This window comes from Amblyomma mixtum, chromosome 7 (assembly GCF_055824585.1).
Source record: "Amblyomma mixtum isolate Tamu chromosome 7, ASM5582458v1, whole genome shotgun sequence".
NCBI lineage: Eukaryota > Metazoa > Arthropoda > Arachnida > Ixodida > Ixodidae > Amblyomma > Amblyomma mixtum.
The window spans coordinates 89,696,450-89,712,916 of NC_143018.1; the positions used below are offsets into that span (position 1 = coordinate 89,696,450).

The 16,467-nt window shown below is 47.6% G+C and overlaps 1 protein-coding gene across 1 annotated transcript in view; it reads right to left on the bottom strand.

The window, feature by feature from the left end:
- The window catches only part of LOC149336792 (sodium-coupled monocarboxylate transporter 1-like), a 44,645-nt gene that overhangs the window by 2,180 nt on the left and 25,998 nt on the right, over positions 1 to 16,467 (bottom strand). The window contains exons 13-15 of the mRNA XM_089554235.1: positions 16,229 to 16,404; positions 15,432 to 15,535; positions 10,335 to 10,438 (exon numbers count right to left, since the gene is read on the bottom strand). Coding sequence (XP_089410361.1) covers positions 10,335 to 10,438; positions 15,432 to 15,535; positions 16,229 to 16,404 — 384 coding nt within the window. The remainder of the gene's footprint in view (positions 1 to 10,334; positions 10,439 to 15,431; positions 15,536 to 16,228; positions 16,405 to 16,467) is intronic.

Genomic DNA, 16,467 nt, shown 5'->3' on the forward strand with positions numbered 1-16,467 from the left:
CATCATTGGTTCATCCAGGGCATGGCCAGCCCTCCAGCTTCCCTAAGGTAGAGCACTCTCTCCACCACAAAATAAAAACAAACACAAATAGACATTCGTGCCAGCACGTGCGCGAATCGGTACCGCGGGGGGGGGGGGGGGGGGGGCGAGCGGCCGCGTTCCAAATAGGAGACGCTTCGCTTTGAGCGCCCCCAGCCGCGTTCCGATGACCCCGCGTACACTACCGATCCCTTACACGCCCTTCCCAAGATTCTACAAAGGGCTCAAATGCCACTTTTAGAATTATAACAAGAAGGGATCGGTACGGGTCACAAAACCACCCTGTGGGTGACATACCGCAGCTACACCAGCACTGGCACGAACAAAACCAAAAACAAAAAAATGCACACGGGCACCAACACAACATAAGCAAATTGCGCAAATACACACGGTGGCATGCTTGCTGTGCGCCGTAACACGGCGTCCAAGTTGGTGGGTTGCACCCAAATAACTACCTCCAATTACACACTCGTCCTGCTCGCGAACGAGCGCACACACACACAGACACTCACAACTGGAGCGTTCAGTAGCACTCATATGGGGTCCGTTAGCGGCCACGTGAGCGTCCTTCGTCGCACCGAGCGTCCCTGTGTGCGTTCGAGCCCCCATGTGTCTCAATCGACACGTTTAACACCTAATGGTCGCTATGCTCATTAGGCTGGCGCCACAGCGGGGCAAGAACTCAACAGCTGGTGCCCTCCAGGATCAAAAACGTTGTGGTACTCGATGGGTCCAAATCCCTGATCACGCGACGCCCTTGAGGGCACGCTCTCTTCGGCGCACCAATACGAGACGCGTGCTGCGTAAGGAGCATAGCCCCTGTCCCGTCTAATTACAGCAGTGCGGCCGCTTTTGCCACACGGGATTTGGCGTGCTGCAGCACGGAACGTACTGCTCCACGCGGTGACTTTCAACGTGAAGGCCACGCACCTGCCTCCAGCTACTCTGCCTCGCTTGGAGCCATTTGTCCCGTTCCTGCACGGACAAACATTGACGTTGCCGTTGCCTGCTTGATAGGCACTTGCCGGCTTCGTGGCATCGTCTAGCACCGAGGCTACATGAGCTCCCTCGCACTCACTTGACCCGAATTTGCCTTGCGGCAAGTCGCCACGCATTTCATTGTCCTCGAAGGACCTGGTGGGACACCCGCCGGGTGCGTTCAACAACTGCGCGGCGCTCGGTCCAGTCGGCCCATCAGGCCAACCTTCGTTCTTTGCCTCGGATGGAAGGTTCCTGGCATCAATAGCGCTACGGGACAATTTATGCCCTATGCCCGACACAGTGTGCCGCTGCGGCCACGCTAGCCTTCCTTCTTTCACTCGCTCGCCGATCTGGCGTCTGTCTTCACTGGTCGTTTCACGCTGGACCAACTGCTCTTTTTCGCAGCTTGCCTGAGACCGAGTTTTTATTCCTGAACTCGCGCCCTCGTCCCTGGTCTTATCTGGGGTAGAGCTAACCTGTGCAGCTGGATCGTCGGGGTGCGCGTTCACCGCCTCTAACACCACGACGCTGCGTTCCATCAGGATGCTTTCTTGAACTGCGACTCCAGCTTCGCAGAAATCTGGCTCACTTTTTACTTCTGCCTGGCTGTTTTCCTCACCTGTGCTTGACATGCATATGCCTTTGCCTTCCAGCACTGGCGGCCTCTCCGCTCGGGACTCGGTGCAGTTCTCCCTGGCTAGTTGACTACCTCTCTTAGATTCTTTGAGCTTAGCCAGCTGGAGCTCTAGCTGCTGGCGCCTTGCTTCTAACTCCTGCAAATCCGGAGGTTTTTCCTCGTATAGCGGCGCCTTTCCTGCATTCACTTTTGCAAGCTCTGCCTGAAAATAAGCCAAGCGCGCCTTCGCCAGTTCTACTCGGTACTTCACATCAAGTGAGGGCCGGCTTGGATAGCTTTCCATACCGTCTTCCGTACCACTCAGCTGTCCTACCGGCTCGAACATAGGGACGTGAACAATGCGACCAAGGAAACTCACGGTTTCGATGCGTCGATCCGCATTGCCAGCTTCTTGACGTCGGAGTCCACCGCCACTTTCCCCGGACACTGCGATGAGCTGTCGCACGCCCCTGGTCCGCCGCCGGTGACCGTCAAGTTATCGACGCGCTGCTTTTCTGGACCGTATGCAGTCCCGCGTCGCTGGACTACTGCCGTGGTCCTTGCATCCTTGCCGTCGTCTCTCCGCAGGTCCTTTCTCGAACGCTGCTGTTGCCTGATCGTCGCCTTTCTCCCTGCCTTTAGTCTTCTTCCCGCGCCGTTCCGATGGCCGCAGGATCCTGTCGACTGCGTCAATAAATTTCCACAGGTTCTTTATCTTGCACCAGAGGTGCCCGGCCAGAGACGGTTTTTCACTTGAAGACTGAAGCTCGATCTTCACACCAGAGGTGCCCCGTCAGAGACGGTCTTGCGATGAGCTGACACCCAGGGATCAAGGGAAACTTAAAGATTTATATACAGATATTTACAGCATATATGCAAGTTTAGGCACTCGAGACGGCAAAGAGATACACAACAACAAAAAGGTGGAACTGGCTAACACTAGGGGAGGCCCCAACTCGGCGTAGCCGAAGATGCGTAGCATCTCACCTTAGCGCAGAACCCCGCTTCCGGCTCCGGGGCCCAGTTTTAAAGCCCTAAAGGCCCGGCCCACATTCCGTAGCTTCCAATCATGTTGCGGTCTAAACATCATTGGTTCATCCAGGGCATGGCCAGCCCTCCAGCTTCCCTAAGGTAGAGCACTCTCTCCACCACAAAATAAAAACAAACACAGATAGACATTCGTGCCAGCACGTGCGCGAATCGGTACCGCGGGGCGGGGTGCACACCCGTACTTCTTGGCACGTTCGCGAGCGGCCGCGTTCCAAATAGGAGACGCTTCGCTTTGAGCGCCCCCAGCCGCGTTCCGATGACGCCGCGTACACTACCGATCCCTTACAATGTCGTAGTGAAGGTCTCCAATAATTTCGACAACCTGGGGCTTTTTAACGTGCACTGACATCGCATATTTAAATATCCAGAGATATCTTGAATTCCTCTCTTTCCCTCTTACCTCTTACTCGTTAATGGGTTTCTGTATCGCTAGTTTCATCCGTTACTTTCAAGTCTAGGCTAATTCCGAACATTACCATCCTGTGCTGGCTACATTGAATATTTCCGAGGACGTACACATCCTGCACGATACCACGGTCATGCCTCCGGAATAATTTCGCCAACCTTTGGATCTTAAATGTGCACTGACATCGCACAGAACACATGCAGCTTTTGCGTTCCGCCTCCATTGAAACGCGGACGCGGTAGGGTTTGAACCCGGGTACTTCGGATCAGTAGACTAGTGCCTTTAGTCATTTCCAGCTACGACGTACTTGACCAGTTCTTCATTTCGGATTACAGGAGAGAGAGAGAGAAAACTTTATTCACACAGGAATTCGGGGCACGCCCCAGGGTCCCCGCACGACCCCACTGCACTCAAGGGTTTATGTTCCTAAGGTCCATAACACTGGCAGCCCGGCCGGTTGCGATGGTCTGCACGGCCGGATCCTCCGAGAGCAGCATAGTCTCCCAGTCCTCCCAGGTCTTGAGGTTCTCTAGGTCCCGCGGGGGAGGGTCCGCCGGGCAGAGGGAAATGATATGGAGGGAAGAGGCGAAGGGTTCTGGGCATAGAGCGCATGCCGGAGTGGGGAAGGAGGGATGATAGTGGGATAGGTTAAGGGCTGAGGGGAGAGTGTGTGTCTGTAGTCTGCGCCAGAGTGTTGCGTGTTTGTTATCTAGGGAGGGGTGGCGCGGGGGTAGAGCTGGCGTGAGGCTCTGTATGCCTGGGTCAGCTCACTGAATGAGTGCATGCGATCCTTCGTGAATCCCCGATCAGAGGCCACCTGAGCCCGGTTTAAAGAACCTCGGGCTAAACGGTTGGCGGCCTCGTTTCAATCAACCAACAGTTTTATATAAGTTTATTCAAAAGTGAACTTAGTAGTATTTACACTCTTTTTGTTTATTTATTAATACAGGTAGCCGTAAGGTCATTACAGTGTGGATGCAGACAAAAAATAAAGCACACGTCCACAAGTATAAAATTTACAAACTTATGTTAGTCTACTGGAAACCTCAATTAACATGACAAAGTCATCTTTCTGCGCAGATAAAGCCACATGTACATCAGAGAGGACCAGTATTCACAAAAATATGATCGATGCCGGCCACCGAGACTCGTAACCGGACGTAAAGGACATAATAGAATGACGAAATGAGCAAAGGGTTTCTATATACTTAAGTAACGAGGGAAAAAGGTTTCAAATTGAAGTAGACTGTCTGCTTGCAAAAGGTCCGGAGGCAAGAAATTTCATTCACCTATGGCTGTGAGGAAGTGGGAGTATTTAAAGGAATTTATTAGAGACATCAGGGGTGTAACCTGATCTTTGTGAGAGGAACGCTGACTTAAGTAGATGCTCGTGTTTAAGTTGAAGTGGTTATTGCAGAGCAAATAAAATCATTTTAGTCCGGCGACTTTCCTTCGTTTTTAAAGTTGAAATAAGCTTAGTTCACGGCGAATGTCAAAATAAAATAATTTTAATCTTCGTGAATGTTGCTTTTGAAAGCGCTTTACAACTTGTGCTTGGATGCATGGAGGCGATTTTTTTAAAGCAATAGTTCTATGCTGGTACGACGAGAATAAAAGAAATAAATAAAAAGAAAATGAGATGCTCGAAACAAGCATAAGGATAACACTGTTTCTTCAAACGAAAGTGTCGCCAGTAAGTCCAGCTTGCTCGTCGGAGTCATTTGTCCCTTTCCGATGTCTTCTCTTCGCGAATTCACCAATGCACTGAAACGAAAAAGAATAAAATTAATATTAGCCTGAAGGCAGGAATAACTGCTGCTACGCAATTTATCAAATAACACACTTATTTTTGACAGTACGTAGCGTAGAATTTGTACAATTATTTTGGTGAATGCAGATCCACCTCTCACTGGCACCCGCACAATACACACTACATCCCGAGTTAAGGAGTCGCTGTCATAAAACACTGGCGTCAGCAGCAATCGGTCCCTTAGCACAATCGTCGAGTGGAGGCTCTTGTCTCTTTCCAGCTGCGGCGGCCCTATCCCCGGAGGACGCGGTCTTCAGTTTTATGCCGTGGGGACGTGCCTCTGAATTCGCCAGACGTCGACGGACGGCTGGGAGAAGAGAGTCTCCTTGGCAATGGGGATCGAGACTGGCGTCGCGGCACGGTGGGAGCCTGCAAGTCGGATGTCAGGTACTGCTCAATCTCCTGAGATCGCTCGCTGTAGTGTGGTCGAGGAGCGTCTGAAGCAAAACCCCTTAAACCCGTTCGACGGCAGGGGCAGTTTCGCAGGATGTGGCCGGGCTCACAGCAGTGGTAGCAGAGTGACCGGTTCCTCGGCGTTCGCCACACGTCCGCTTTACTCATGGCGGGCCTGAATTCCTGCGGCACGGTAGTGGGCACAGCTGGACATGGGTACTGCACAGCCGGCACAGGTTAAAAAGCTTGTGCCACTGCCGCAGGCCGTCGAATTGCCTCCCTGTAGGTCATGATTTAGGGCTGTGGCTCCGGAACAGCTGGTGCTGGCTGCACCACTCGCCGGGTTTCATCCCGCACCACGTCCGACAGTGCAGCGACGCTGGGGTGTGGGGCTTCGAAGCGGAGTTTCGCGAGTTCTTCGCGAACGATGCTCCTGACGAGCTCTCAAAGATCCTCAGCGGGCAGCGCCGTAGGCGTGCAAATATGAGCGGCTGCCATACTAGCCTGCCGGCCGTACTGCGCGCCACGTTCCTGCAAGAAGCGCTCCATGCTCATTGCCTCCCTTGTAAAATTGGCCACTGTTCTTGGAGGGTCGCGGATAAGTCCAGCAAACAGCTATTCCTGAACACCCCGCATTAGGTACCGCACTTTTTTGGCCTCGGCCATAACAGGGTCGGCTCGATTGAAGAGGCGCATCGTGTCCTCAACGAACATGGGGACGCGCTCATTTGGTTGCTGCGACCTCGAGTTTGGTTGGTTGGTTTGGTTTATAGGGTTTAACGTCCCAAAGCGACTAAGGCTATGAGAGACGCCGTAGTGGAGGGCTCCGGAAATTTCGACCACCTGGGGTTCTTTAACGTGCACTGACATCGCACAGTACACGGGCCTCTAGAATTTCTTCTCCAAAGAAATTCTAGCCGCCGCGGCCGGGATCGAATGCAGAGCGACTTCAGCCTTCTCTTTTCTTTCACTGGTGCCGAATGTCGCCACCAACTCGGGACGAAAAGCCTTCCAGGTGTCAAAAGAGGTCTCGGGGTTCTCGAACGAGATCTCGGCCGAGTCCTCTAGCGCGAAGTAGACGTTGCTCAACCTGCGCTCGCCGTCCCACTGGTTGAAGGCTGCCACACAGTCGAAACTGGCCAACCAATCTTCAACGTCCTCAATCCTGTAACCGTGGAACATCGGCGGTGACCGGGGCGCGTGGAGTACTAACGCAGCGTCAGCTCCAAAACCTTGAGTGGTCTGGCTACCAGTGGTTGATGTCATCTTCCATGACGGTTTCGTCAGGCCGCTGAACTCTGGCGGCGGCTCGCTTTGTGGACGGGGATGTGTCCACGACCTTCAAAGGCTTCTTCGGAGTCAGTGTACATGGGACGTTACCCAGCACCTCAACCAAATATGTCGCGGCTAGACAGTCGGGGCAGTCAGGACACGTTTCACTGGGAAGCGCCAGGCAGCAGCGAACTCCTGAGCGGCAAGCGAAGAAAAGACGAATAACTGCCCGCCACCATGGCTAAGGCTAGCCAGAATAGCGGTTAAGGCAGTTCGGCCGGGAGACGGTGCCACGAAAATGCCCAGGAATGTGGCAATATATTTGCTGTTAACGAGACCTGCTATCCCAAAATTCTCTGCCTCCAGTGCTTTCCTTGTTCTGCTACTTTAAATTCACTAGCACGTTACCTTCATGCATTCTTCATGCAGTGAACTTGGTCAGCCCATTTGTCGGACAATGCACTCCATCATTCCATAGATTACATCAATACTCGCCGTTGCATCCTTAGTACCCATTTCATGGCCGCATTTTATCTTCGTTTTTTTTTTTACCTCTTCCACACTGCTCTCCTTCTGTCTTTATCGTCCAAATTCCCCTCGCTACGCAGAGTAGCATGCCAGCGATTTTTAAACGCCGTGAATTTTCTGTATTTCATTAAAGAGTCTCTCTCTCTCACACAGTGTTTATTTTTATTATGTCAGATAGTTTCAGCAGTTAACAGAGCTTCTTGCAGCGTCTTACCATGTAAGCTCACAGCAAACTCACTTTTGGGAAAAAAGAATTCCTTTCTCTGTTTCTCATCTGGGCCAGGGGAGGCTGGGACTAAGCTACATAAAGTCTGACATAATTTCCAGCCCCCCCCCCCCCCCCTTTCCGATACCTAGTTGCAAGAGCACTGGTATTCCACGCAAAACGCGCATACATAACAGCGCTTACATCACGGGCGCACAATAAAGCGAAACTGTAGTAACAGACGTGATTAAAATTTTTCTCTAATTGGAATGAACATTGCGCATGGCTCAACACTCTCGCGTTTACACAAACGCAATCTACTTATATTCGTAAGGAGATACACATGCACAGACACAGAAGAAATGAAATATTATAGATCAAGGAAGGCAAGTTTAATTACGTAGTAATAATCTATTCAAGCCTTTTTTAAGCAATTTTTAGAAGCACTGAAATCTGACAGCTCTCCTGCCTTATTTAGAATTCCTGTAGGCTAATGTACGAATGTGTGTGTCCCATAGTTTGTTCCTGTTTTCGGCCCGCGTCTGATGTTACGACGGAGAGAGCAACCCAGTTATTTATCATTGTCCATCTTCATGATAAGTTTTATGCAATTAAGGTAAACAAAAACCTCTTACAACATACCTTAGCTGCACAAAGTATAGATCAGCTCAAAATCAACGGAGCAGTGTCTATATTTACATAACGACCATGGTTATATCAATTTAGATAAAGCGCTCGTTGGCATAAAAACAATTAACTTGTTTTACTTAGTCGCAGTAGTTGAGCCGCCGCGGTGGCTCAGTGGCTATGGTGCTCGGCTGCTGGCCCGAAAGACGCGGGTTGCTATCCCGGCCGCGGCGGTTGAATTTCTTTGGAGGAGAAATTCGAGGCCCGTGTACTGTGCGATGTCAGAGCACGTTAAAGAACCCCAGGTGGTCTAAATTTCCGGAGCCCTCCACTACGGCGTCTCTCATAGCCTCAGTCGCTTTGGGACGTTAAACCCGATAAAACAAACCAAACATTAGTCTCAGTAGCTGTTCCCGTAGAAACAAAGGGCATTTTATAATTTTTGTTTAAGTGATAGCGGAATCAGCTGGCTTATTCAGTGAATGACACCAATGGACTTCGAAAGATAGACACATAAATAATCCGTATGTGAACTCCGAGAAATATGTTCTTCAAATCAGACGCCTCAAAATTTGGTTCCTTAACGCGCTCATTTACCGTAACTTAGAATTACTCCACTCTCATTATGTGTATTTTTCTTACGAGGCTGAATATAGTGTAGCAACGAGTAGAAATATATATTTACAAAAGGGGATTTAAAATATATACGCAAGAGACAGCCAAGGAGCGCTGCAATAAGGGCCAGCGCCCAAGTACATCTCGTACTTCTCGTCCGCCGCACATAAGCACCATACTTCGTCATCTTCTTTATGCAAGCTCACGGCCGTAACGATATGTGTAGTTTTTTCAGGGTTCAGTCCCAAGCAGGCAAGCGAAACTACATCAGCTAAAAAATTAGTTTCCACTTGTCAGCAGTAGCTGTATAGATTAAATGAGCTATGGCCTTTCCTAAATGTACAGTCAAGCAAGGAACAAGAAATCATCGGCCACCATAAAAAAAGTTTCAGTACGGAAAAACGTATCCTTTCCCTTTAAAACATAGCTACACCTTTGGTTTGTTCTAGTTAAGTGCTGTGAGCTTACCCACTAAAGAAAAAAGTGGGGTCCTTGGAGATCACCCGATGTCTGTGAGAGATAACGCCTTTTTTATTGACGCTCCATCCCCTATTTCAACTTCTTTGCTACTTTTACTCCTCACACTAAATATGAATTGTCTAAAATGTTTTAAGCCTCAAATCCCTTTGGTCAGGCATGTTATGTCTTCATGAGTGACACTGTGTGAATCATATGTCCCAGTAAAAAGGTTTTCCAAGCAATCAATAAGCGCTGACAGGCCTATTAGCTCACAGGCTTCATTTTAAACAAGTCATTTTGCGAAGCTTTGTGGGGCATCGGTGAACATTCACTCTTTCTTTCCAGCTCCGGCCCATTTGATTTCCAAATGGACTGCCTGCTCATGTTCTATTTGTTCTGACACGCAAGTCCAAGCAGTTCCTTGCAGTCTTTTATGTTAGCTGTTGACTGACATGTACAGAATATTGAAAAGCAATAACCTTTTCTCTGCACGTCGACATTTTCCTTCTATCTTTGGCGAGCAACTCATCACGCTTCTTTTCACTGTTCGAAGCGAACGGCAATGTTGTGTATATCTGCCTTTGACGCCAGGACCAAATGACACGTTTGAAATCGCGTTGCTGAATGCTTTTAACAAAGGCTTCACCTACTTTTTCAAAAATTTTCATGGCATGGTCTTTTTGTAGCGACTCCTTCAATTAGATGTCATTCTCCCGTTTACATTGTTCCAGCTCTGCTTCTTTTTGCGTTAACTTTTTATTTTCGGCCTTAAGGGTAGTGTTTTCACTCGCAAGCTGTTTAATCTGGCCCCTTATGATTGGAGCTTCTCTCTCAATCTGCAAACTTCACCCCACGTACTAGCACAGCGATGTTTTACACTGTATTTTAGTTCTGTTCGCATATCATATTAAAATGCTTCCAGCTGTCTTGATGGTTCCTCTAGGTCTTTGGCATCATTTGTTTCTTTGCCACCAATTTCCGACGAAAGTTTTGCGAAAACATGGTTTCGTTTATTAGAGTTTAACGTCGCAAAGCGTCTCAGGCTATGAGGGACGCCGTAGTGAAGGGCTCCGGAAATTCTGACCTCCTAAGGTTCTTTAACATGCACTGACATAGCACAGTACACGAGCCTCTAAAATTTTGCCTCCATTCGAATTCGGCCGCCGCGGCCGGGATCGAACCCGCGTCTTTCGAGTCAGCAGCCGAATGCCGTAACAACTGAGCCCCCGCGGCGGGGCGAAAGAAGTCTCAGCTAGTGTTTTTGCTCAGATAAACAACGCCATTTTAAAGGGATTCCTCGTGCCCGGAGCCACACGTTCATTTAGCCAATTACCTCCTTGTCATTTGGAGGCGGCATCCACCCAAGTTTTCGCCACAGTGGCATAAGAAGACGACTCGTCAGGTTCTGCTTGCCACCTACCGAAATGTCAGTGCCGCCTGCGTAAAGCAATGAGAAGGAATGTTGAAATTGAATTAAATAGTGCAGGAGTGAAACTTGTCTCGACCTTGCCTCGTCTAGCATGACAGTGAATGACGCAAGTTTCATTAGTGTACATGCGTTAATACAGGTCGATTAGATAAGCACTCAGACAATCGTAGCATTCGAAGAGAAACACCCCGCTGTTCTTAAGCTCTACTCGGCTGTTAACTCTTTCAAGGTTTGCTTTCTTCGAATTACCAACTAGCGCCACACATCGACAGTTAGTACAAAGGCGTGGCTTAAGTGAATTGAGATATTTTCACATGTAATTGTATGAAAAATAAAATGCTTGGTGAGTTGCTGCGAGCAAATGTCGATAGTTATGGTCTACCTTTCCTATTAGAATATCCGATTAATGAAAAGGTTTCTGCACTCAAACCTACAAGCTCTGACAGCAGCAAAAAATAAATCAAATCAATTAAAGAATTCAATTCAATTCAATGTTTATTTTCCAACTCTAGGTTGGGGGGCACCTCAGCGAAAAAGCAGTTTCTCACTGCTTGAGAGTGCCGAGGGCCCTCGCATACATCAGCAGGCGACAGTCTTAGCAGGAAGCTGCTTTACATGGAACATATTACAGGCACAAAAACAGGCATAAACACAGGCATAAACACAGGGATAAACACAGGGATAAACACAGGAATAAACGCAATATAAACACAGTATAAACGCAGGTATAAACGCAGGTATAAACACAGGTATAAAGAATAGAAATGTGGTTACCGAAATAACAGTGCAATCTCATGGTATTACCAGAAGGATACAATCAAAGAATCAAATGGATAGCTTCAACGTTTTACGAAGTATTCGCGAACTTGTCTCCGAGCAAAAGTAGTGAAATCAGCACGCAGTTTTTCATGTTTATTCAGCACAAAGGGAACCTAGTATGTAAGTGATTGCAGTAAGTATCCCGTGCGACGATGCGGTAGAAACCACACGTCTGAAGAACGGGTTCGGGGATCACTTCTTTGACTAGTTATGCAAGAATAAGCGGTTAAAAATGCTTAAAAATGCGGGTAAAAATGCGGTCAAAAATGAAACTTCCACCGGCACTTTCGCATGTTGACAACCATTCAGCGCTTGATGCAGCAACGAAACTTAAAATCATTTGCCCAGATGTCCTTAGTTGGACCTATATTTGCACCAGTATATTCCGCGCAGCGGAGAATTGAAACACTAATGCAGTGTCAACCCGTTACAGCATTTTAACACCCTCATTCCTTTCACATCAGCAAAAATATTTCTGCAGAAACAGGATGGGGTGCAATTACCAGCTTTTCTTTTTTAGCGCTTGGTAAAGAAACGTTTCGCAGCTATTAGCAAGTCCAGCTTTTAGTTCACCCTCTCGGCAAACACACGATACGTCTCCTAGAATTCAGGACAATCTGACGCCGAATGATGGACAAAAGTGGCGCCAAAATTTCTAGAGCCAAAATTTCTAATTTTGGCGCCACTTGGGTGTATCGAGCAGGTGGTCTGATGGCTTCGGGATACTGCCACAAATCTATTTGCAGTGTTTGTAGGTCGCTCACTCGCATACACTGTTCTATTCGCCAGAGACTCATATGGCGGTACCAGTAACAGATTGCATAGCAATAGACTATGACAAGAACTGCAGATTGGGCTAGTTGGTGTAGATTCATAGTGATGGTTCAACAGCGCAAACACACACAGACCAAGAAGGAGACAAGACACACACAGCGCTGTGTGTGTCTTGTCTCCTTCTTGGTTTGTGTGTGTTTGCGCTGTTGAACCATCACTATGTGACTATGAGACTTAGGCGACTGTACTCACAGGATTAGCAGCTTTTAGCGGATTTATGCGAACAGTCCGTACACCGCGCCTTGCACTAACATCGTCTTCGTGAGGACCAGCGCCGTGAGATGGCACTAAACAAAACACCCTTGAATGAGCGGTTGGCATGGTATCTTGCACGCTTGCAAAATAGAAGCCGCCGTTCCGACAAAGCCGCCAGCGGATGACGTGGAACATTAGATGCATTGCGCGAGGGCCATAGATGGAGCCGAGGCATAGCGTCATGCTCTGAACACCGTACGTTCGCGGGAGACAACACCCGCCAACGCGTGACGTGTTGAATAGTGGACGGGCGCTGTCTATATCTTGCCCACAATTAAGCTCTACAACCAAATGATCAAGTCATTGGCAAGACATCTGCCACACTGTGCTTAACGCGCTCGTTCAACTCAGCCAAGATCAAAATCAAATCGTCACACACTCATGCGTGTTGGCAATATTCAAAGAAAATCCAACAGGTAGCGTGGATCATGCGCATCAGCACGTATTTAATGGCATTTTTTAAATAAATAAATTCTGGCAGGCTCGAAAGGCGAGAAGAGAGGGGGAAGCTATTGAGAACATTATAAACATCGCTCGTACAAAACAGAGCCCTTCAGAGATTATTAATAATAATTATAATAATTATTAATTATTATTATTATTATTATTATTATTATTATTATTATTATTATTATTATTATTATTAATTAATATTATAATAATTATTATAATTATCAAGTGATTCACGGTGTGCGAGAGGCGTAGCGGTGCAGGTCTTGAGTAAGCATACGCGGTTCCATGCGGAGATATGGCACAAATTGTACTTTCGCAGTGCAGCACAGGAGAGTCATCAGGCTCGCGTCAGCCGTACACGGTAGAGTGTGTTGTAAAGCAGTTCCCCAAGATATTTGATGATGAAAGTTTGAAGCGCAGGAGACGAAGAGCAAGATTCAGTATGAAGAAACGTTGAGCCTATTAAAGAGAAGCAACTTCTGGCGAGAGTTTATACGTACTAAAGGGGACAACAGTGTCCAGGCCGCGCGAAAAGCGATCATGACAGATATAAGTACTGTGCCTAGGAAGGATCACGCCATTTGACTATCAGACATTAGAATGCATAATCCTGACTTTCCATAAACAAGTATGGCCTCAAGCCACCAACTGATAACGACGATAATGGCTCGGAGTGACATTTACACGTCCTGAAGGTTTTTTATGCGAAGCATATTACTAGAGCTACACTACAGCCCGTCGAGCGCGGCGGTGGAGCTACTATTGACCTTGAGCGTGACCACGTGACACCACGTAACAACATGACGTCACAGCAGAGGAGAGATGGGCTGCCGGCTCGCGCTGTCGGCCGCGGCGGTGGAGGCTCCACATCAGAGGTGCTGCAGGTGACCACGTGACGCTACAGCAGCGGTATAAAGCTGAGCTTCCCTCGCTCTCCGGGCAATAAGAATGGAGTATCTGATCTCGCTTCGGCGAGCGCGGCTTCGGCAGCTTATCTGATTGTTTCAGTAGAGTCCGCTCCGGCGGACGCAGTTGTTGCTGCGACGCGCGTCTTTTCTTGCCTTTTTCTCTTTCCTCTGATCTCTTACCTCTCCTCTATCTGCACGTTGGCAGCGGTGGTGGCTTGGCTAGAGCCAGTAGCAGGCCCGTGCAATTTCCTTTTCATACTTCTCTCAGTCACAACAACAACAACAACTCTCCGGGCACTTACGAGGCGGCCAGGTGTTGGGATGCCGCCTAGAAGCAGGGCTGATTTGAGCGAACGACCAAGCCTAGCCATCAATATGCTTCGCATCTGACTAGGCTTAACCTTAGCTAAGCCTCAGCCATTTTTTTACCAGACGTACAGTACGTGTAGAGGTGTGGTGTTGATACTGAGTGGCCGACGATTATTCAAAGGCTCAGGAGTATGTAAAGACGTCGAATAGAAATGACAAAGCAGCAGCGCGGCAGTTGATGCCGGTGGGCGTAGTCCCTTTAGAGATGACGTAAAGAGACACTCGTAATGTACTGACACTCACGCCCCTCTTACTTTTCAAGGCAGTGGTTTTGGATCTCAAAAATTTAACCATGATAACCCCAGTACAAAGCAAGGTTTAATGATTGGAAGTGCAGCTAGATGGCGCTTGTCCCCGGAGTTTTCTTAACACAGCATCAGTGAGGAAAGTAACACTCCAAAAATACTGCTTTTCTGTCGCATTTATTTTCAAAATCTTTTATTTTATTTATTTATTCAAAATACCCCCACAAGGCCCTCATTTCAGGCTATATTACATAGGGGGGGCAGTAAGCACAAAACATTGTTATGAGGTTAAAAATATTGCACTAAAATAACTTATAAATCACAAAATATTAATCATAAATAGGCATCCACAGAAAGAGTCGCAACAATGCACATAGCATCAAAATTTGAGATTAAATAACAGCACCGCTAGAAAAAGAAAAGGCGACACTGGAAAAAGTGCGCTGAAGTACAAAACAAAAAATATAAAATAAAAAGTAGACAAGGCGGAAGAAAGAACGCTGAAAAAATACCTTTTAATTGTTGAAACACGAGTGGATAAGGTGTTGGAACTTATTTAGATCAGATTCTGTGGCAATTTCTGATGGCAATGCGTTCCATTCGGTTATTTTTCGTGGTAAAAAAGAATAGGCATAATGGGATGACTGGCAGTTAAAGCGTTTAACATTGTAAGGATGATCGCGACGTGGGAAGATAACTGGCGGTGGCTGAAGGAATTCCTCATGAAGGGAAGGATGGTGATAAAGCTTGGTGATAAAGGATGGTGATAAAGCTGGTGGCGCGTTTTACACTATCTTCAATTGACTGATATATCGAAGAGGTTCACCGATGCATGTTGAGAAGTTTCTGTAGCCTCTGAGTATTTGTTTCCAGGAAACAGAAGGCAAGTGTTATTTTGTGATGCTCTATGAGGCGAAATTTTGTCCTAACCATTTACATTACTTCTGTGACGCAATGCCTCATTTATAGCATGAATCACATCGAACGTCCATTTTGTGCAAGGCGAGTGAAGCGGTCTGTGGAATGGCCAGGCGAGTAACCATAACGGGCACGCCAAAGCGCTAGCCAAACTCCAATTCAGAACGCACAAAAAGCCTAGAGATAAAGAAAAAAAGTACCTAAGAGAAGGCTGACTGCGAGCCCTCCAAAGTATGTAGCTGATGTGCTGAAGAAGCTACTCCAGTGCGAGGACAGACGAAAAACAGGAAACACGTCAGGCGATCTGTGAAACGCACATAAACAATAGGATTACTGCTTGGTCGGAGAGCTTGCCTTCCCAAACATGGGCAAAGAATGAGCGGTGCGAGCTTGCTCATTAAATGAATAACTTTGCGCTGTAAATGAACTTTTAAACAAAATTTATAAGTCTCGAAGGCATGTTGCACCTCTAATCAGAGTCAACCCATCGCATCAAAAATTACGTCAGTGTTGTATTACATTTCTCGTGCTTCCTGCACATGCTGTATGCTTCATTACTGCATGTGTAGACTTCCACTGACTTGCTGTCTCTGCCAGAACAATGGAAGAAAAAGTAAAGTGCCATTCACCATTAAGTTTTGTCATAGCCAACTTACGCAAACTATAGGCATTACCTCACTTATTCACCCGATACTTATTATCGTTTTAGAAGCCTTCACGGAATTATAATTTTAAACAGGATGACGAGGACTAATTGGCCACACTTTGAAAACAACAATATTTTATCAATAATCACCTTTTATTAAGAATAATAAACCTTTCCACACTGCCGAAGGCCCTTTTATGACTGAATGAGAAATTTTTCCTAGGCTTATCGAAATTGATGAGCGCTCGCAAATTAAACTTTTTTTATCTCTAATTTATAAAACTGCGGGCCAACGATGCTTCATCCTTAACTTCCGGCAGCGCCTTGCTGCAGGGGAATCGAGCGCAGTACCTTTCGGTGGGAGCGCCGAGGGTGACACTCATGTTCCCTGCCGCAAACTGTGTAATGTTTATCGGGCAGTAGTCCAAGCTGACGGGCATCCTGTCTTCTGCGACACCGGCGTTTACCCTGACGAACATGTGAGCGAGCTGGTTGGCAACCATGGCAAGCGTCACGACGCCGGCACCCTGCGGAACAGTTGAACACTCTTAATGCGGAACGGAAAGAAGTTTGCAGCGTATCACCCTCTG